We start from the raw sequence: 22706 nt of genomic DNA, 5'->3' as shown, positions 1-22706 counted from the left end.
AGTGTGCCCCTAGCGCCGCCTTAGCGAACGTGCAGGAGAGTTAGCTGTCAGCGGGTTTGGGAAAAGGATGATCAATTTTACAAGCGTCTGTTTTCCTAACCTGACTGCTCTTGGGCAGGCGTTTAATTTCTGAGCATAAAATGTGCAGATCGGGCGCACATTGCTTTCTATATCTGGGGCGAATTGCTAATATGTATTTGCAAGTGATGAGTGCTATTAGTTTCAGGGGGGTTTTGGCAGTGCTAAACCCCTTATTGCATTTTACTGTATCAGCCTGTTTGTAAAGAAATATTTCTTTAGATTACCTCCTTTCATACTCGTCCCATGACCACCTCTGCAGGGAAACCTTGGAGGTATTTAAAAATATATCCTCTCTTGCCTTTCCTCCAGGATGTGTAGATCCTTAAGGATGTCCCTATATTTATTAACTTAGAACTTTATTCCGCTTTTCAGCGCTTCAGAACAGATTGTTCAGGGCTCACAATCTGTTTGTACCTGAGGCAACGAAGGGTAAAGTGACTAGCCCAAGGTCACAAGGAGGCGCAGTGATTTGAACCCTGATTTGTAGTCCGCTACTCTTCCATTTCTCTATGCATTAGATAGAAGACCACTGATTGTTTTAGACTCCAGCCAGTTTATATCCTTTTGCGATCTTCAAAATTGAATACCGTATTCCAGATGAGGTCTCACCAGGGGGCAATATCACCTCTATATTTTCTGTTGCCTGTTCCTCTCCTTATGCAGCCAAGCATCTTTCTGGCTTTTGGTCACCTTAAGATTATCAAATATGATCCTGCTCTTCTTTTGTGCTTAGGAGAATTTCACCCCATATGCTATATCTCCCTTGGAATTTTGCATCTGAAATGCATATCTGTATTTTTTAGCATTAAATCTTAGCTGCCAGATCTGAGATCATTCCTTGAGCTTTGCGAGGTCTCTCCTCATGTTTTCCACACCTTCCTGGCTGTCCTGTTGCAGATTTTGGTGGTATTGGCAAAAATACAAAAGTTGTAGTCAAAGGATTGATCCCGCTACACACCAGTAGTAATGCCCCCCCCCTCCTGCAGTGAACTCAATTTACCACTCCCCTTTTTGCCTCCCACTAACCACTTTCTAACCCAGTCACTTTAAGGTCCATACCAAAGGTGCTCTATATGTATAAGTTATGCAGATCCGTGTCAAAGGCCTTGCTGAAATGCAAGTACACGGCAACTAGAGCTCTACCCGATCCAACTCTCTGGTCACCCAGTCAGTATGTACGGATAGCAGAATCTATACAGTGACCAGCACGTCAGCAGGAAGCTGCATATTATAACTACTAGTGCTCTACCCGATCCAACTCTCTGGTCACCCAGTCAGTATGTACAGATAGCAGAATCTATACAGCGACCAGCACGTCAGCAGGAAGCTGCATATTATGGGCAAAAATGTTTTCCAACCTGATAATTGTATTACTGTGTAAATTCAGCCATTAGTATTTAATATTTTCCTCTTCATTTACTGCTGCGCAGTATTTTACTTTTGACATGAGACTTAGGCTTGAATGCAGTTTCATGTATTTCATGCAAATCTTGTTCCAGTTTCTCACTTGGCTTTGCCATTTCATATTTCAGTCCTGAGAATAGACTTTCCATGCTATAGTTTTATTGCATGATTTCTGAGCGTAATAATGAGAACAACGCCAAACTCCTTTCTCCAGGGATCAAAGCCAGATATGAATTCTGCTAAGATTTGTGCTGCTAGTCCATGGGTTACTCTGCTCTTGCATGATGCAGGTAGAAGATTGGATGTGGTATTTGCCCCTGATAGGTTATAGATCCCAGTAGACTAAGGCATCTTATCTGTGTGGATAGAAGCCTTACTCTGGTTCTGTATACAGATTTCACTGGCACAGAGATGTTTAGAGGTTGCTTTGAAATCTGTATCCAAATACAAGGAACTATAATATTTTCTTACACCTTTTGTGTATTAACCTCCCTTGAAGAGAGTCTGGCTGTAATTCTTCTAACCAGTTTTCTCCTTTTGAAGCTTGACATAGGACACGTTGAGTCTGTTCTAACAAAAAAGAAAGCAAGTTTTTGGTTTTATTTACTTCGGTATTTTAGCCATCCTCCTGAAAATGCCCAGAGCAGGTTACAGTACAGCATTTTATAGCAGGTTACATATAAACCCCCATGAACATACTGACACCTCCACGCTTACTCTCCCTCAGGAAACAGGCAGGGCTTGAGGACCTATCTAAAGTGCTTCAACTCACTTGCTTGGTAGAGCATTCCACATGCATGGCACTTCTCAAGAAAATTAAATGGACTCGAGCCCTAACTTGTCTGATGGCCAATTATCTGGGACCGTAGAATGAAACACCTCTAGCCACATAGTCCGCGCCTATCCATTCAAAATCTTGAATGCCATGACTAGAGCCTTAAGATACCCACTGACAGGTAAGCAGTGCAAGTTCTTAACAACTGGAGACGTGATCTCTAAGCCTTCCCACTATAGCATTTTGTAAACACTGTAATCAATTTTTACTCTGCACAAGCAAACCTAAATATAGGGAATTGCAGTAGTCAAGCTGAAATACGAGGATGGTATGCAAAATCTTTGCAAAGCCCAGCTGAGTAAAAACTGCTGAACCTGCCTCATCTGCTACAAGCGATAAAATGCCAACTTAACCACTCCAGCAACTTGGCATTCCAATTCTACACCTAAAGGTCTCACATGGTCTCTAGCTGGAATACTAGTAACTTGCAGCTGGCACTCCAGCTGCAAGTTACTAGTATTCTGGGTGTTTAATTTCAGCTTGAAATCACCCAAGTTAGCAGTCATCTAACACGCCACTGCTCTTCTTGCCTATCTCCTGATGTAATATAGTGCTGAGTATCATTTGCAAATACACCAAATGCAGAGAGAACAGTAGTGAGTGGCTCTGAATAGATACTGAATAGTAAAGGTAGGAATTACAGCCAGACTTTCCCCCCATTTTTCTCCTTTTTGAAGCTTTACATAGTGCTTGTTGAGTCTATTCTAAGCAAAAAGATAGCAAGTTGAAGAGTGCTTCTAGTATAACACAGGGACAGTGCATTTCATAGACATTTTGTGTCTCATACTCCAGTTCTGCTTGCACCTGCTCTTCTAACACATGTAGTAGGGCCTGCATGATACGAGAGCTCCTCCAATCCATGCATATGGACAGACTCTGTAAGTGCTTTACACTGATGAAACACGCCTAAAAACCCCAAGTCAGCCCATTGCATTGCTTTATTCCCAGCATGTTGGCTATGGCAGAGTGCACCGGATGTTTGAATCTGATCCTTCCAGCTTATATATTTATATAAACATTTTATCTGCTCGCTTTCAAACTTGTAGTATGAATTTTGAAATTGTTATGAAACCGACAGGTGGAATCAGTAACTGCGCTAACCTAGTCCTGCTGGCCCTTCCAAAGTGTAGGAGTCTGAGCATTTTCTTTTCCTTTTAGTAGAGGGGTTGTCACAAACTTGAGCCATATTGTAAGTGATTATAACAGATTGTTTGTTTGAAGTCAAGAGAGCTTTTTAATTGGGCTAAATGCCATTTCCTGTATTTCTGACGAGAGTGACAGCAGCACGAGCTTTCCTTTGCAAACACATGCAAGAGTTTAGCCACGTTTCTCTTTGTCTCCTCCTTCCACAATCCGGCCTTGATAGGAGGCTGCAGATGACAGCTTTCAGAACTGGGTGTGCCTGTCCTGAGTTCTCCCCAGAAGTGTCACTGTTTGATGGAGACTCTCCTGCAGCCTGATGAGCCAAAGCTGTCCCACAGGCCATGGAAAGAAACATTTTAGTTTAACTTACATTTTGTGAAACAAATAGTCCTGAATTTTGATGAAAATAAGCACGTGTTAGGTGTCAGTCTGCAAAAACAAGTTTCCATATTCAAAAGGGAATATTTCATTAGTGTATTTTTCCCCATTTATTAGGCTTTTGCTAATTTTATGAAGCCTTTTCAAACTGTTCTGTTGTCTTTACACTTCTGCTAAGAATCTAACTATGAAGGAAGCAGCTTGCTTTTACTTAGCTATAGCAGATTAACTCCGCAGTATCAAAATAAGCAGATATTGGGTCATATTTGCTAAACGTTTTCTCCCATTTTGTTTGTGGGTAAACGCTTAGCAAATCTTCTTGATGTCTGAGTAGCATATGAAAAATCTAAGGGGCGTATTTTAACATTTTATTTTCCTATGCGGATTGTATGTGTAAACGTGCTCAATCAGAATACCCTTTTAATTTGGTAATTGCTGAAGTCTCTTTGAACTCTGTTCTTCCTTTTCCTACTTGGCAGTTTCTTGATGAGGCCCTAAATATTGCATTCAGCTCACATATACACTAGTAAAATATTCTTTTTTTTTTTCTTTAATACTTTTGTCGGGAAGTATTCAGTGCATCAAGAGATTCAGAAGGAAGGTAGCCTAGTTACAATTTTGAGGTGACTTTTTAAGTGAAGATGTGTGCATAATTTTTGTAGTTTTAAAACTTGACAATAGTTTGTCTGGAAAATTCCAAGTGATAATGGGAGCAGTGTAAATAATACTAGGAATTTTCAGTCTTGGGTAATTGAAGTTAATCATTCATTTAAAATTATTTATATTCCATTAAGGTGGTATCTCGCTTATCACATGGGAAGTCTCTTTTTGAAGTTATTTGTGCTAAGGCAGACAAAACAAAAGGAATGATTTCTAAACTATATGTGCTGTTGAATTCTAGATTTAAAGACAACCCCTCCCATATTTGGGCATGGGAAAGATCTAAGCTGAGAGCTCTTGGAAGTAGAGTGCAATTTGTAAAGGAAGAAATCGAGGATTTGCTAGATTTATTACTGGAGAACAGAAACTATATTCGGGTGGTACTATACTCCTGAAAAACTACATAGACTATATATCCCAATATAAATTGTTGGAGAGGCTGTGATGTAGTGGGCTCATTCTCATATTTGGTGGGAATATAGCACTATACAATCTTTTTGGAACCAGTTAGCTTTGTTGATTTCTGGGATTACAAAAGAAAATTATGCTACAGGGAGGAACAGTTCTTTTAAATATTCCTGACATGAGCATGAGGCTATCTTCTCAGACCCCGATTCAACAGATTTGTATAGCAGTGTGTGTCGAAGTGGCAAGATGTTGGCAGGAAATCAATGCTCCGTTGAAGGGGACGGCCTGTCAAGATTGGACCCTAGGTGTAAGTTGAGTACAGTAACTGCTGTTAAACATCATTCATTGCAGAAGTTTGAATCAATCTGGGGACCTTTATTTGCTATGGAAAGGGTCTGATGAGAGCTTGCCCCAGGAGTGAGGAGGTGCTGATCTTCCTATTTGGCTGACTTAGTCCCTTAACAATTGTTTATGACCTCTCCTATCTATCATTGCACCTTTGTGACAGATCTGTGGTGGTCACGGCACTTTGGGCTAGGATCTCCAGGAATATTGTTTTGAGGGGGGGGGGGGGGATTGGGGGAATGACATTACTTGTTGACCTTTGTGGAATGTCATTCACTATTTGAGCTGACTTTGTATCCTGATTTTTATGTATGGGAGATTGTTGGAACTGTGCATATCTCCCAATATGACACTGTAATTGTTATTCAGTGGATCCAATAAAAATGTTAATTACAAAAAAAAATATTTCGCCAATCCACAGATCTTGGTGGATAACAATGATATATACACAATCTTAAACCAGAAGTGACAGAACATAATTACAGTAAAATTGACCAAAATAGCTTGCAGGGCAATATACAATAGCTCAGGCAAAGACTATGGAACAGAAGTAAAATAGAGTTTATTTTTACCTCTAAGAGACTGCCAAGTGAGAGCCAGCCACCAAAGCTCTAGGCAGTTCACAGAGGAATTTCCAGTGAAAAAAAGTATGCCTTAAAAATTGTCCTAAAGTGCATTAAATTCTGCCCTAGTTTCTTTGGGTTGGCCTGCAATTCTGAACATCGAGTTTCTAGATTAACCTACCCTCTTAGTTGGAGAACCTCTAGTAGACATTGGATTTTAGCTGTCTTCATACATGTAACACACCAGATTGTCTTGAGATTTTGTGTGAACACCCAGAATATCGTAAAGCCATGGATTCAGCCTCTGTACTATCATGTTATCTGTTTCTAATTTCTGTTTATCCTCGGAAATCAGTAAGTTAGATATTTTAAGGTTAGCTGGATAAACATAACTTAGCTGGTATATTCAGTGGTGTGGCTGATTTATCCAGCAAACTTAGACCTGCTACCGAGCAGGTTCAATCTTATCCAGCTAACTTGGCGGCCACTTATCCAGCAGTGTTAGCTGGATAATTATCTTCTACCCATTATACCTTGTGTCCCCGTCCCCAGCATTTAGATAGATAACTCTTTAGTTATCTAAGTAGTGGCCGTTAAAATGCAGCCCAATATTCATATGACGCCACTTAGCTGGATAAGTTCAGACTTTGCTGCATATGGACCTCAGTATGTGTTTTGTGTTTAAAGGAAAAACATTCAAATGCATAATGGTGGTTGACTGGCAGAGAAGTGAGAAATATGGGACTGTTCTATAAATAGTGGAAGCTGTAAGAACCTGATTGTATAATGGCCACATGATGGAACTTCTCATAGCCCAAGAAACAGGAGTGGACCACTGCCCTCTAAAGTTAGTCTTTGGAACTGCAGGTTTACTACTTGCTCTACACCAAACGGTTACAACAGAGTAGAACCAGTTAATATAATACAACCTTGTGTGTACATTTTGTGTGTTCCGTTTTTTGCAATTTTTCCATTCAGTGGATTGCAATAAAATAAACACGTTTACCATACTAATCACAAACGCCTTTGTATTTGTATGGAGCAACACCTGAGCCACTCACTATCTTATAAGTGCCGTACATAATCCTTTTCACAGCTTATGCTTGTATCTGACTACTATAGAAGGTTTTGGCTTGGAAAGTAAAGTTACCCCAATACCAGTGGCCTGATTTGTGAATCTGATAAAATTAACTTTCAGGCTTTAAGCCATAACTCGATATCAAGTTAAAACTTTAGATGTACTAGCGAGTGTTTGCAAGTTTACCCAAAATTAGAGTTTCCAGTGAAAGTCATTTTACATTTGTGTTTTCTTGCTGTGCTGAGCAAAATCTCTGTGCTTCACTTGCACAAAAAATAAGAGGATTGTCTCCTTTCTCTTGGATTTGTTAGAATTAAGGGACTCGCATTATTTATGCTTCTTTAGAACAGTTCCAGATGGGACTGCGATTTGCAGCAGTTCATTCTCATTCTGCTGTCCTTTGTCGGATGTTCTGCCCCGACAGTATAGTTCTCAAACTATCAGCAAATCATCCAGGTTTCTCCACTGTACCTTGCCTTCCTAACTAGGTCAGGGTTTCACAGTGATAGATGGACATGCAGGGCAGTCTTTTGTCATCGCATCTCTTGGATATTGCTTTTCTGATTTGAAAAATGTTTGTTAAACTCCTGCTTTAGACAATGTATTGCATTCACTTAGAAACAAGTGAATGTTTGCTTTTGGTGCAGGCTATTCCCTCCCCTTACCCCCACCATCCTTTGTAGCCGATATGGGGTTGGGATTGTGATGGGTGTGGGTTTATTTTATTTTTTTAAAGTAAATTGGTATATTAGCCCATAATTTCTAATCCTTAACTGAGCAGTAAATAGCGTATCTCAAGACCAAGCACAGTACATAAGAAAACAAGATCATTGTTTTATTGTAGAGCTTTGGAATTATTTTGCAGTACAATTGGAGATAGTGTCACCTACCGCTGAGCTAGAAATCAGAAGTCCAGGGAAAACATTCACAGCCCTCCCTCCCTTTCTGCTACTGGCCATGTGATCTTGCTCAAATAAGTCTCCTTGTGTCTCCTTTCACACAACTGCAGCTAGACTGTAATAGTAACAGTCCGCCTCTGGGATATGTATCTGCAGAACTGGCTGTCATAAACGTTTGCCTACTCCCTGTGTTGAATTCTTACTGTTGGTTTTGTAAGCTTTGCTGAGCCCTCCTATTTTTTTCTCTTGCATGCTGTCTGTTGCTATATTTTATTGTCTTGTGTTGCTAAACTGTTGCACCACTTGTTTTTATTTGCTACTGTAAACTGCCCAGGACAGAGCCCCCTGTAAAATAAATAAGTGTGCCACTAGTTCATCTCCTGGGGTCTGCCTGTATATTTGCAAAGTACAGAAATATTCCTGAGCTTGTTTGAATGAAGGATGCTATAAATCCCACTTGCTAAGAGCGGGCTGTTTTCAAAAGATGTTTTTATTTTCCCTCAGTGGATATGCTGCAGATGAAATTACCCACTGCATTCGACCACAAGACATCAAGGAAAGGAGAGCTGTTGTCATATTGAGAAAGTAAGTGTTCGTTCTTACCCACTTGGACAGCCTGAAGCAAACATGACTTACATTTGTAACTTCTTTTTTTTCTTTGTGGCCAGAAGATTTATTGGACTAGTGATATTAGGTGGTGCTTGGTGCCACCTAAGAGTCTTTCATCTTCTAGTGCCTTGCTTTTTCACATGTGTGCAGCAAGAAAACCCCCCGCCCTAGGATTCCCAGCTCCTCCTGCCTTTCCTTGCTTGAGACCCTTTGTTTAACCTAAATATTTCCCTTCCCTTTCCTTATCTTTGCTGTACCCAACTTGACCTCACACTGCAATTTCTTGGGTGTTTTGTGCTCTGATTATTTTGATTGTATTATTCTTACTGTTTAGGTGTTTGACTTTTATGAAGCCTTTTTACCTTTTTATACAGATTATTTTTAACAACCAATCTCAAGTCTGCTACGCTGAACCAGTCAACTGTGCATGGGCTATGCTCTGTGGAACAGTTTTCAGAGTTAGGGGAATAAATATTCATCCTTTTTGTTTAGGAACATCTAGCCGACTTTTCTTATATTGTGCCAACATTGTGGAATTCAATTTTGAGGGAAGCTTGTTCGGAAGAGAATTTATTTTCCTTTCAGAGAATGATTAAAACTTGGCTCTTTAAAATGGTTTTTCATGTTAGATTTTTATTGTTTAATATCCCTATATGTGTTACTCTTATATGCAGGGAAAAACACAGGCTAACATAGGTTAAAGCCTGGGCTAGGATTAGTGCAGGTGTATGCAGATCTGATGTTAATGATATTAGGCATTCGCCTGCAATGCAGGAAGGTGCACTAAAGCTCAGACTGCTTTGCACGTGTTTGTCTAGCACAGGAAATTTTAACTCCTGGGTCCAAGCAGGAGTCAAACACTTAATGTTTTCTGCAAAGTGGGGACTATGGAGCAGGTTTTTTTTGTTTTTTGCAGCAGCTTTGCCACTACTTGTTTGGCTGCTGATAGAGAAGTGCACTGTTAGTGGCACGCCTGTATATCCATCACCTACTTGATTTTCTTTGGGGTGGACACATTTTCCTTTGGCATTTTCTTCTTGATTGCAGCTTTCTTGGCTTCCTTCTGCCTCTGCTCGATCTGGCAGCTTCCTGACCTTGCAGGGGAACAGGCATAAGCGCTGGATTGCCCTGTTTTTTCATCTTCTCCTGGAGTGAGCTCTCCTCGTTGCCGAACTTGTCACTAGCAGATCTGCCCTGGGAAGTGATGGTCTGTCTGCTTAGTGCCCCTTTCCGGGCTCCCTGCACCATGTGCTCCACTCCATAACAGAAAAAAAAGAAAAGTGTTTGGCATTGATCGGGGAGTTGGCATGTTTGATTTTTTTTTGGCATCACTCCAAAATTATCAACATGTTGATGTGTGACCTGGGGCAAAGGAATCTTGCCTTTGCCCTGAAATGATGCTCAGAATTACAGTTTTATTACAATTTTTAGTGCGGATTTGTAGTTTAGTGGCATGAAAATGGTCCGTGTGGGTTTTTTGGGGTTTTTTTTCCTCTCTTGCATTTTAATTTCAGAGTATTTGCATGCCATTAGCTTACTGCATCCCAGGATACCACAGGTTTCTACTGTGAGTAAACTAAAACCCATGTAAAATTTAGCTCCAATTTTAGCACAGGTTTTATTACTCCAGCCCCCTTGGTGCTGTTAGGGAAGATGATTAAAAATGTGACAGTGTGTGCCTTTTTGTTGCTCTTACATTAGTCAAATCTTCGGCCAAACCTGTACTTTTGGATGTGCATTGATTACTAATGGAGGAGTGCTGTAAGTCTAAAAATCTAGTTTTGGCATTTAAAGTTCTTCAAAGAAATCATCCCCACCACCTGACGGGCAATTTTAAAATGGAATAAGGCTAAAACGAATCCTAGGTCAGCAGGAGCAGATCTTCTGCAGTTGCCTTCTAATACTAATAGGGCTTTTCATCATTCTAGTTTTTTCTGGGTATATGGCATGCTCTTCCATCTTTTTTGAGAACTGAAAATGACCTGTTGAAATTTCATAAGCAATAAGAACTTGGCTTATGTCATCTGGTGGCAGTAAACTAGTCTAAGCATTGTTGGATATGTTGATGGGCTGCAGTTTTGATTTGTCTAAAAATGTTTAACTTTTTTGTTCATTACTTTGGATGATTTTTAATCACTAAAGTGATTAAGAAATGGTAGACAAATACATATTTGCTGCTTTGAATAAATGAATTTTTGTAGCAAAAGAAGAACCAGTGGTATTTTGAGCCTTGCATTGCAGTTGGATCATAGTCTGTGCCATGTATCCCTTTCTATAAAATAACAGTATTGCCAGGAAAGAGCAAATAGTATCCTAATATACCTACCTACCCACGGTTGCATCTTACTCCTAAGTGTGGCCCTAGATTTGGTGGTCTTCAGTGATTTATATGCTAAGGGAAACTGGTCTATAAAATTTGCATATCTATGTTGTTGCAGATGGGGGTCTCATAGAAAAGGCCAAAACCATCCAATTTTATAGCATCTGAAGCGAGATTTTATCAGCTGCGGAATTGAATTTGACTCTCTCCGTTTTTATTTATGTGTCTGGTGCAAGGTGCACATGGCTGCACAACTCGGACAGCCTTCATGTATCTAGTTGGTTTACAAACATGAGAGAAATTCCTCTGGAACAGCTAGTTTCATACTATTGCTCTTGGACTATATAGACTTTTTAATCTGGAGAAGAGCATAGTTTATTTTATCATGCATTGCAGTTTACAGTTCCACATGGTCAGAATGTTGAATCTAGAGTCTGTTCAAAAGTAAAATTATTTTTACTGTGATAGCGCAGGTTGCTTTTCTCTGAACTTTATGGAGCTTTATGAAGAGGCAGTTGCTAAGGCCTCGAAGCCACCATGTCATCTAAAGAAAGATGGAAATATCCCCCTAGACATGCACATAATTTTTTGGTGGATGCCACCTTTGATTTCCTTTTTGGCTAAGACTATAACCTTCATACTCCATAGTCAGAGGTTACTATCTTACTACACTAAAGTTTTATTTCTTGTGCTCTGAGCTGATGCCTGGTTTTTGTTTAAACCATCCTGGCATGTTTGTGCTCCAAGAGAGATGTATTGCCTGTCAAGTGCTGGTTACTTCCTGAAATTGTGTGGACTCTACTTTCTGATACTAACCCTATAATAAAAGGATGTGATTTCTCTGGAGATTTATTGAACATTGTCATTCATTAATTGTATGGCCCTTCAGGATAATCTTTATTTATGTATTGGACTTATGAACTTCTTTTTTTTTTTTCCCTCTGGTATCTGAATGGAGCAGTTCCTAGGAATGACAGTAAACCTACATCTATATCTTATTTCCAGTCTGAAAGCTTGTGACTCTGCTGTTTAAAGATCAACCTGCCTCTCCAAATTTAAAAATAGCATGTGCTCAGGTTTGGCAGAATTGTGTGATTTGTGATGGTAAAGTTTCCAGCATGCTTAGTTTTAATATTGGTGTACAATTTTAAATTAAGCATGTCTGGAAGATTCAAATTAAGAATCAAAGCATGTACCTCTGTTTTCAGTATAACTGCAGATCATCTTAGAGCTACAAAACCCTTTTTATCTGCAATTAGTTTTAGATCTTAGGTGCACTGAGCATTCTGTGTAAGGATTTGGTTAAATACCTACATCCTTGCCAAATTATACCTTGTGTTACTGTGTGTGAAACCAAATTCCTTGCCTAGAGGCTGCTGCCAGATATTTAAGTATAAAAACAATAGTTCTGAATTTTGGAAGTCTGTGTGGATTGATTTTCTGGGGAAAAAACTTTATAGTTATGTTTAGGGCTTATTGTTGAAGGTAAATTAGAATTTAAATTTGGCTGTAGAGTGAGCGAGCACTTGATAACCTTTTTTGTATTCTAGCAGGTAAATGGAGTAGTGCGCACAAGATTGATTTATAGACGCTAGCCCAGTGGTATTAGTTTTTATGTAACATAACGCTGAGGTCCTACCTGTATAGACAGATGGATGCCACGACAATGTTTGACTAAACCCTGGAAAAACAGAACTGGATATGGAAGAAACTGGTGCGTGCTGAGCACTAGAAACTTTCATCACAGACTTGCATAGTGGCCCAGTAACTTTATGTTTAACAAAATGTTTTTCGTCTCTTGCCTTTTAGCTTGGATACCTTGCTAGAATATATAAATCTGAGAGGAGAGAGGTGAATGGTATAATTTCATCACTTTTTAGTGGAGCGTTTTAAGATGGGAGTGTAACTGTAGCAGAGATTGCTCCCTTCCCGTTTAATAAGGAACTGCTTGAAGTAAAGGCATCAAACTGTGGCCCCTGAGGGCCCCATGCTTACCATAAATTGATCATAACCTAGCTCTACAGAATGGAAATGTTTGTTCGTTGCTCCCAGGGGACTGAGCTGTAATAAGTGAATCATCCTAGGTAGCATAACCCTTATAAGAAATCTGTCTTCCGGTTAATGTGAGCCATGAAAAGAATAAACTGGGGGGAGGTTGCCCCAGTTTGAGAGAACTTTACTCCTTAGAATTCATTTATGGTTAGTATTTCTTATTTTTTTGCAAGTGTTGCTAAGAAAGAAGGCAGCTTTATTAAAATAAGACCCAGTCAGAAGTGTAATTTTGTGCCATGTGGAGTAATAAATTTGCCTCTAGCAACTTAACTTGATAGATACCGAAACTCTCTGTGCAGGTTTTAAGATTAATCTCCAAGTTCTGTATAATTGATTTAGAAAGCTGTTGTGTTGGTCCAGTATTATGGGTACTGGGGAGCATTAATTGTGTTCACTCATTACAGATCTGGCAGAATGACGGTGGACCAGTTGCACTCCTTACCCTCGCCCAAATCGCTTGTCAAGTGAAATCTTTCAATGTTTTACAGAACAAGAATGGAAGCGCCTCGACTGGAAACAAAGTCGCTGAGTAGCTCCATGTTGGCAGGGTATACGCCTGGTCGACTGTCAGGAAGCAACAAGCAGCAGCAGATTCTAAAACCAAAGCGATCCCATCGCAAAGCCGACCCAGATGCTGCCCACAGGTAGGGCAAGCTGAGCCACGTGCCTGAAACATGTTTATGTAGGAAAGAGAACTTAAAGCAAATCAGTCCTGGAATTTACTCTGCTCACCCTCTGCCTCCTAAACATGGTCAGCAGCCATTGCAAGCTGCGGAAACCTTCACCAAAACCACTTTTATTAACCGAGTGAAATGCCAAAACGAGCAACAAACAAAAATATGCATGATTTTGGCTGTTCTTGTTTGCAGGATTTATCAAACTATTTCAAATTGGGGAAAAATAAGGCTCATGCCTTTAGCTTACAAGTTTAGCTTATATTTAATAAATAAAAAGCATTTCCTGTCCTAGCCTTAATCAGAAAATATGGGTCGGAGGCAGCAGATCATGTTTAACTGGCTGATGCTTTCTGATTTGTTTTAAAGGTACTAGATGCTGGAATCAGGATGTAAAAATGAGCCCCTACACATGCCAGAACCTAGAGCACCTTGTGGCTGGTGTTCTGCTACTTTGCATTAAATTCTAGGAACAAAACTGAAACGTTTTGAATATGGCAAGCAGACCCACATGAAAGCAGTCCTCTCCATTTCTGTGTTTCTATTGCATGCAGAAGTGACCTTGGGTGTTTCCCTCTTCATGGACTCCATGAAGCTGTGATCTCAGCTGCTCTTACATGGACGCAGCAGGGAATGCAGTCTCTAGTAGCGGAGATTGCTGTCCCAGATATGGCCTGGCCTGTAAACGGCTTTTCTTCTGAATGAAGGCTGTGCCTCAGGTTCAGGTTATTTCTGATTTGTGAACAAGTTAGGAAAGTTTGTTAAAATAATATTTGAAATAAACTAGAGGTCAGCACACCTGGACACAAGGGTGTATTGCAGGCCCCATTATTCCCAATGGGTTGTGTTCACTAATGTGCATTTTTCCTAGTTAAAATAGTGCCACCCTTTTTTTGAATAAGGGTGCAGGTGAGGGACGTGGCCCACTTTATTTATGGTTTATAAATAGTAAGCATCGCCATGCTGGAACTGCTGCTTGAAGTTTCTACCTTCTCCTAGTGGAATGACGCATATCAAAATCCTTCACCATAAGGCTTTGTGAGAAAAGGATGTTTGCACATAACCCAACCCCCACTAATTCCCATGTTCTCTACTTTCTTTTCCTCAGACCCCGGATTTTAGAAATGGATAAAGAAGAGAACAGACGCTCTGTACTTTTACCAAAACACAGAAGACAAAACAACTTCAGTTCTGAGAACTATTGGCGGAAGTCTTATGAATATGCAGACTACTATGAGGAAGGCAGGGAGGAGGAAGAGGATGATAGCAGCCCGGCTCGGAAAGTTAAAATGAGGCGACACTGAGGAACAGCCTCCATAGACTCTCTAGCTCTCCTGAAATCAGCCCTGGTTCAGCTTCACTTATTTTAGGATTTTTTTTTTTTGTTTCCTTCCTTTTTAATGCTAAAGATATCAGTTAGAAAATATTTTATTTTTTTGAAAGGAATAATACTGGGGCATGCATACTGGTGAAAGTGGATGAGGATGATACCATCTGTCACTGCTGAGTAAGAGAAAATGGGCAAACGTAGTGTTAAAGCCATGGCTGGGCTGGGAGGCCCATTAGTTGTAAAAATGCTGAATACATGTTAACTGCTTCATTGCAGAGGATTCAAGAAGTGTATTTTGCTTTTAATGCACCATAGATGTAACTAGGTCTTCTGGTTGCCACCCCTCACCCTGCACTCCTTTTCCCCACACACCACCCTTCACTTGTGTCGCACCACAGTGTGAACCTGGCTGCTAAAACCACACCGGTAGTATTTATATTTCATGCCCTTTTGTAACTGGACGCAGAGGAGATAATATATGATGCATTTGCACAGCTTCAGAGTAAAGAACAGAAACGCTCCAGTGAAATGTACAAGTAAGGGCTTAAACAGCTTTAAACAATCCATGTACTTGCCTACTGATCTTCCGTTCCTCACAGCAGCTTGGGCTCCCTTAGCTGCTTCCAAGCGCTGTTTAGCAGAACGTCTGTACATGGGGGGAGATAAACGGCTGTGGAACAGTGCACAGAAGTGCTGCTGAGGAGGGAAGGTGGAACGTAAGTAGCTACCTCTGCTTACGCCTCACTGTAATGGCATAGGTGTTTGTCCTTTAGAGATGGAGGGCGTTCTGTCAAAATACTTCAACATAGCAAATACATTTTGTGTGTTTGGTCTGCTTGATTGGAGGACTTTGTTGCTAGAAGACTCTCTGCTGAAATGCTGGTCTCCTATATGAAAAGGGTTTTGTTTAAAGATGTGTGTTTGTTTTTTTTTCTTCTCTGAGCTGGGGAATAAAGAGACTAGCGATGTTCAGGATAGCTAGACTTGCTTCCTCCTGCTTCTCTGTATCTTTTATCCATTCAGATATGATGTTGATGTCCTCCGGCTGACCCTACTTTACAATTCTTTACTTTTGTCTGTTGTCTGTGTTAAATATTTCTCAGAGGCCTGAATGTATTGGACTTCTTGCATCCTTTCAATGCATTCGGAAGCTCTGAAGCAATATTTTGTTTTTGCTTTCAAGAGTGATTCTTTAAATCCATACATTAGAGGTAAAGCAGTTTTCTTTTTAAAGTCATTTCATTTCTAGTTTACAGTAGTTTTGTTTGTTCAGCACTTTGCTCTTATCTGTGTGCTTTTGAAATAAAAACAAATCTAATATATTTTGAAAGAAGTTACCTGGTGCTGGTTTGACGAGTTCTCTTTTCAGTGCTGCTATTTGTAAGTTGGATCCTGATTGCTTTAGAATTATTAAAGCAGGCTTCAGCATAGCTGTCCCCAAATGGCCAATATAGTCACATTTTTGTAGGCATTGTACAAAAGGCCAGTGGATACGTATACCCCAGAGCATACAACATTTAGTTGAGCCATTCAACCTATTTGAATCTGGATGTTTTGAGCTGGTTGGTTTGGCTGAAAATGCAGCATCACACTCCTTTCATACTGAGCAGTCTTCTCTTGCACTTTCTACAGGGATATCTCACTCACCTGAGGTCTGCATGTTCAGGCTTCTGGATAATTTCCAGCACCCGCTGTCATCAGTCTTCTTTAAGTGTCTCTATTCCGTGGACATGATGTGTTAGAATTTGGCGGCCCCCATTCAGTGATGCTGACATGACCTGGCCCCGGTTGAGATTTGTAGAATTTGGGGTACTTCTCTCACACTTAATTGGAACTGTTGTGGTATTTTGAGCCCTAGTATTGGGATCAGGCTTTTTACCTCCTGAGCCTGCTGGTTTTCTCGAGCTGCTGTTTGCACAATAAGTTCAGTGGTGTTTACTATTCCTAGAGATGTGTTAACTAAAATTCGACTTTCTTTTGTAGAAAGTACTTTCACAATATGCATCTGATCTGAGTAGACAGTTATAAAGGTAATTGTAGCATATTTCATTTCTAGTATATTTGTGCCTGCAGCTCTCTTCCCAGCACACTTCTCTCCTGCTTTTTATTCTCCTTTTCTGGGCTTGAGATAGGTAGCACTTATCATAATGTGATTTAACCTATGGCTTCCTCTGGCAAGACTGCAATTGCCCCCTTTTGGCATGTGCATTTATGTTTTTCACTGTGTTTCAAAACAGAAAATGAAATGTAGGAAGTATGCCTGGGCCGGAGTGTGCGTTTTTTCTGAATATACTGCCCCAGACTTTCATCACATGTTGTACATGGCGTTCATTATTAGGGAATATTGTCACATGCTAACACTGCCTGTGATACTAAATTACTCTGTTTTGATGCCCATCTCCTTTAAAGGTGGTTATGAACAAGTCTCTTAAAACATTGACTTCCAAAAACACAGCCTGGGGAAGAGAATAACTGACCTTGTAAGGCCTTGTGAATGCCAAAACTGGGGGAGAGGTCTTGAATGTGAAGTCTGAAAGAGGAGCTTGGATTCCTGAAAATTGGGACATTTTTGTCTCCTTTATTTAACAGAAAGATCATCCCATTGTGCGTATGGAAAAAGCCCTGGGTGTGGTGATCATTTTATATGGTAGGGTTTAATTTTATATAGTTGCATTCAGCTTGCATGATCCGGGGGCCAAAGGTAATGATATAAGCTCTCCTAACATGCTAAATCACAGCTATGATACATGTTATCATGACCCATGCCAGTGTGCTGCCATGACTTGCAGTAATGGGGTTATGTTTCATTGGAAGGAGGGATTTAAAGAGACGGACCATTCTGGAAGCTGAGTTGGGATAGCTACATCTCTTGTATAAATCTGTTAAATATCTTTGTATATGTGTGTAAAGATACTTGGTTTTTGAAAACTATTTGCACTGATCATAATGACTTTTATTTGACATCATGAGAATTGCCTTCTCAGAAATATTTAGCAACCAACCACAGGGGCAGCGGGGAAGGCTGCCACCTCCCCAGGGATTCTAATGAGATCTAAAATTAAACACTCAGAGGCACGATCACAGCAGTGAATTACAAAGTGTTTGCCACATTTTTTGCCTTATTAAATATAAGGGCTCTTTTGTTGAAATTCTTTATTTAACCTCTTCGTATCCTAACGGATATTGCCACAAACATTTTGAAAACCACTCTACAGAGCAGTTTTGTTTAAGAACAGGAGAGAGGTTAGCAGAAGAGATTACATCAGTCAGCCCATAAACCCACATTTAAGATTCCTCCAGGGGTATTGTGGTTTATTTAAAAAAAAGAGGTATTTTAGAGAGACAGATGTCGACAGAAAAGGACCATTTGGTCCATGCAATGTATCCATTTGTACACCCTACTGTACAAGTCTGTTTTGAACTGTGATTTTTCTTTCTCCCTCCCTCCCTCGATCACATGGGTACCTGTTTTGTCCCTATTCGGTTGTAGCCTTGTGCTTAGTGGTTCCCTCTACCCCAGGCAAAGAATTAGGGAGAGGGCACATTATAAGTTCTAGTGTGCTTTCATGTTTTTATAATTATGATGAGGGAGGAAACTAGTATGGGTTGAACGTGATTTTGCTAATTTCATTTTCCTTGAACTTTATTTAAGTAAAATGAAAATGTTCTTAAATTAGTAAATATGAAAAGTATAGCTAGACGCACTTTACTATCGCTTGGGTCTCTTTCTTCCTCCTGCAAGGGTAAGAATCTGTTGAAGCATACTTTAATGCAAGCCTTGGGTGCCCATGAGGAGGGAGAGAGAGAGGGTTTTGGTGCCAAGGAGACACGCATGCACACGGTGTTTCTATTCTGCGTTGACTGTGTCCTGAGCACGATAGTGAAGCCCTTGTGCCATTGGGATGATTTGGAACACACAGTCGTAATGTGTGTCAGAGGCTTAGCTGCTTAGTCCACATGTTTGCACTTCTTAGTCTATAGAAGTTTATTTAAAGTAGATCTGCATTTTCCTCTGCTTTGTAGTCAGATCTGTAGAGGAAGGCAAAAGCAACATAACTGCAATTGCTATGAAACCTTATTTTCAAGGATTTACTGTAGATTTTAGTATCCAGTTCCATGGTCATGGTTTTTTTTTTGTTTTGTTTTTTTGATTAGTGTTGATTGCATGCACTATATTACATGTGGGGTTGTGGTTAGAGCATTGGTTCTCAACCCAGTCTTCAGGAGATCCAAGCTGGTCTGGTTTTCTGACTATTCATACATAATATGCCTGAGAGATTTTCAACATTAGGTTGGTACCTGGTTAATGTATGCAGATATGTTGTGCAAATTCATTATGGAGAGTCTGAAAGTTAGAGCAGCTGGTGTATGCCCAAAATCCTGGATTAAACTGAGCTATGAGGCAGTAGTACTCCTGGAAAACGAATGGAAGTTCCCAATACCAGAGGTTCCCAAACCCGTTCTCAAATGACCTTCATACTTCTGTTGTCTTGCCCCCCATTGGTTTTTTTTTTTTAGTATATCCACATTGAAAATTCATGAAGTAATGTCCTACTTTTGATCTAAGAACAGGTTAGTTTGCATATTTTATCTACCCTACAAACCAGACCTGTTGGGGATGCTGACAGGCTTGTCTTCAGGACTACCTTGTGCAACTTGGGGGTAGCCATTTTTATCTGTGTATCATTTTAACCAAATGTACTGATAACATTGGAAATCTTCAGACCCAAATGTGCTGTTCAGGTATTACCCTGAGCTGGCGGCTGGCACGCTTCTGAGATAACAGAATTTTATAAATAGCGTGTTGGCATCCTGTGCAGGTGTAAGGCCCAGTCTGCCTTTAAGTATCCAGTAGCTGGGCAGTAGAGCCTAGGACAAAGCTGACCAGATGTAACTGGGGCTTTGTGGAGCTGATGGACTCTGCATTTGTCCCGTAGGCATAAAATGGAGAAAGCTGGTTAATACATCTGGCCCAATGAACAAGACACACTTATTGGTGAAAGTGCTAGTAAATACACCCTTGTTTAGTGATGTGGATCAGAAAAACTTGAAATGTGGAAATCTCTTAATTATCCTATGTAGTGGCTGTATGCTGCTTGCATCCTGAGTATGGCGGTTCTTTAAATAGGTCAGATTGAGTTTTAAACAGAGGAAAAATGGCCCATTAGAATTCTCAGATAGTAGAATGTGTCCTTGTACCCTCAGCCGAGGCTCTTCTGACGGGGAGGGATTGATCGCTCTTTGGCAACTTACTGAACTACATCAGCCTTACAGGAAGTATCCTGTGTTTTGGTCTTACCTTTTGAGATATCGGTGCTTCCTGATGGCGCAGAAATGGAGTTTGCTTCCAAGAATCCTGTTCATGCTGTTTCTCCATCAGCACAAAATAAGGACAAGACCTTTGGAAATCTTTATCCAGCAGTAGTTTTCCTTCAGAGTGAGTGTGTGTGAGTGTGTGTGAGTGTGTGTGAGTGTGTGTGTGCTCACATAAGAGGGAATGAAATGGTTTTGTTAATGGTGTTGCGTGACCTGAGAAACGTGGATTCAGGTGCGGTGAGAACAGCCTGCACAATTCTACCCAAACTAAGCAGAGGTCTGGATAATTTAACTATTTGAAAAAAGATTTTATTAAGGTTAAGCTGCAGAGTATTTTTACTCCCTGCTTTTAAATGTTCTGTTTTAAATCCAAAGTGGCTTTTTTTTTTAATCTTATTTTTTTTTCATAGGAAAAAGCCTGGTTTGCAACAAAGTTGTACAGTTCTAAAGTTTAAGATAAATATGTAATCTAAGGATTGATGTAAATGTGAGGGAGGGTGGGGGTTGATTCTTTTATGTACAGTAACATTTTGAGCAAGGGTCTTATAATGTCTGGGTTAAGGAAATCCTGTTCTTCACTGTCAGGCCTTTTGACATTCATGGATTTCTTTATTTTTTTTTCTGTATAGAATGCTACATTGAATAAAAGCAAAGAGCATCACTTGTCTACTGATTGTCTTTTTAAGCAATTGACTCTTCACCATCTTGTGCTCTTTCATAGTAAGGTAGTAATTGCCCCCTGCGTCATTGGAGGATGAAGCTCTTTTTGCAGAAGCAGGTAGGGCCAGTGCTGCCTGTAGCCATGCAGAGCTCTGGGTTCAGTTTCAGAACCCCGTGTCTGCTCATACTGGACAAGAAATGCTATGATGGTTGGAATTATTATTTAATTTTTATTTTCTGCTTTTTGCACTTTGTCAGCACTTCAAAGCGGATTATATTCAGGTACTGTAGTATTTCCCTATCCCCATAGGGCTTACAATCTAAGTTCATACCTGAGGGGTAAAGTGACTTGCCCAAGGTCACAAGGAGCGACAGCAGGACTCGAACCCTGTTCTCCTGGTTCATAGCCACTGCTGTAAACACCAGGCTACTCCTCCACTCCGGTTTGAAGCTGCTGCTGTAGAAGTTAATAGAACAGGAATTGATGGTAAGGAAAATGTTTGTTCCCTCAGCCCCAGAATATGACATGTACTTTATTTTTGGGTAAAGCGTGTGTTTTGTAAAATGTCTGCAGCTTCCATGCTGCATTTTCCTCAAGGACTGTGCTTGTTCTTGTTCAGCCCTAATGGCTATTGTAGACTTCTGACAAATGGAATGGCAGCTTCTCTAACTTTGGATCCTAAAATCTTATTTAAAAAAAAAAATAAATTCTGCTTATCAATTTATAAATAAATTCTGAAAGTATAACCATCATGCTAGGCATTGAAAGCTTTTTAGCACATTGTCAGCTCTCAAACTGCCTTCTATATAATCAGTGTGCTAAAAAGCTATTGGTCATACTTTATTTTTCTGATAATTTTGATCTACTGTTTTCCATGGAGAGAGATGAGTGCCTGTTGGTAGTTTCTCATTTAAATATTTTGAGGACTTTTTTTGTGTATTGATAAATTCTGAGACCCAAGGGCATATGAGCATTCCTTGTGAACTCTGTGGGCTAGAATCTTACCGTGTGCCTCATTCAGAAATGGACATGTTAGTCTTTACATTTGAGTTATGTGGTTCTGCTCTTCTAGATAGCACAGGGCAACATAGAACAGATTCTTTGGTTTTTGGCCTAACCATGTTCTCTTCTGAACCCCGCAGCTCAATTAGAATTAACTTCTATTGGGTAGGGTGTTAGAAGTCCTAATTTACAACTCCTCTGGGTTTATCCGTTTCTTTTAGAACTCCCACTTACTTTGCAGCAATGATCCATGGCCAGGACCTGGTATGCACGCACTAAGTCTGGCCCACAATGTGTTACTGATCAGCCGTACTGGGATGCAGTCCCATCCCAGGAGCAGCCTTGGCTGACCTGGGAATCGAATCCATCTGGCACGTCCCAGACTCTGTACTCCTAAGGCAATTAAGGCCTTGTCTGAGACACGGGGCTGACCCTAGAGGGGTGTGGGGCCAGGGGCAGAAGCCCCCTGGATTAGAACAGTTGGGACCTTGGGGGGAGTGGGTTGTCCATTTTCCACCTCCAGGTTGAAGGGTGGGCTGGCAGGAGGAAGGGGGGGAATAAGGCGGCAGCATTGGCTGACCAGTCAACACGGCCGTAGCAGTGGCTGCATGGTGCACAGCTCCTGCATCTGCTCCATCCCACCAGCTCTCTTGACTGCATGTCAGTACAGGACTGCCTAAAGATCCTCTCTCCTCTTTTCTGCACATTAACAGAGAATTCAAAGGTAAGAAGGATTCTTTTTTTTTTTTTTTTTGAATTGGTAATTTTCTTAGCGTCCAGACAGATACGTCCAGAACCAGTGGGTTATGCACCTCTACCTGGTGGCTCACTCCTATTTACTTCTCTCTCAGGTGGTGGTTGAATCTGGAGTGAATTCCAGGACAGTTATGGAGCTGGCAGCTGCTTGCTTTTTTTTTTTTGGCAGATGCGGGCTACGATTTGGTCTGC

General features: G+C 40.5%; 1 protein-coding gene across 1 annotated transcript in view; it reads left to right on the top strand.

The window, feature by feature from the left end:
- The window catches only part of ALKBH5 (alkB homolog 5, RNA demethylase), a 32839-nt gene extending 12077 nt beyond the window's left edge, over positions 1–20762 (top strand). The window contains exons 2-4 of the mRNA XM_029576551.1: positions 8299–8379; positions 13264–13419; positions 14558–20762. Of these exons, the coding sequence (XP_029432411.1) occupies positions 8299–8379; positions 13264–13419; positions 14558–14753 (433 nt within the window). The 3' untranslated portion in view covers positions 14754–20762. The remainder of the gene's footprint in view (positions 1–8298; positions 8380–13263; positions 13420–14557) is intronic.
- The last annotated feature ends 1944 nt before the right edge of the window (positions 20763–22706 follow it).

This window comes from Rhinatrema bivittatum, chromosome 14 (assembly GCF_901001135.1).
Source record: "Rhinatrema bivittatum chromosome 14, aRhiBiv1.1, whole genome shotgun sequence".
NCBI lineage: Eukaryota > Metazoa > Chordata > Amphibia > Gymnophiona > Rhinatrematidae > Rhinatrema > Rhinatrema bivittatum.
The sequence above is the reverse complement of the archived record's forward strand: the minus strand, read 5'-3'. Positions and strand labels throughout refer to the sequence as shown.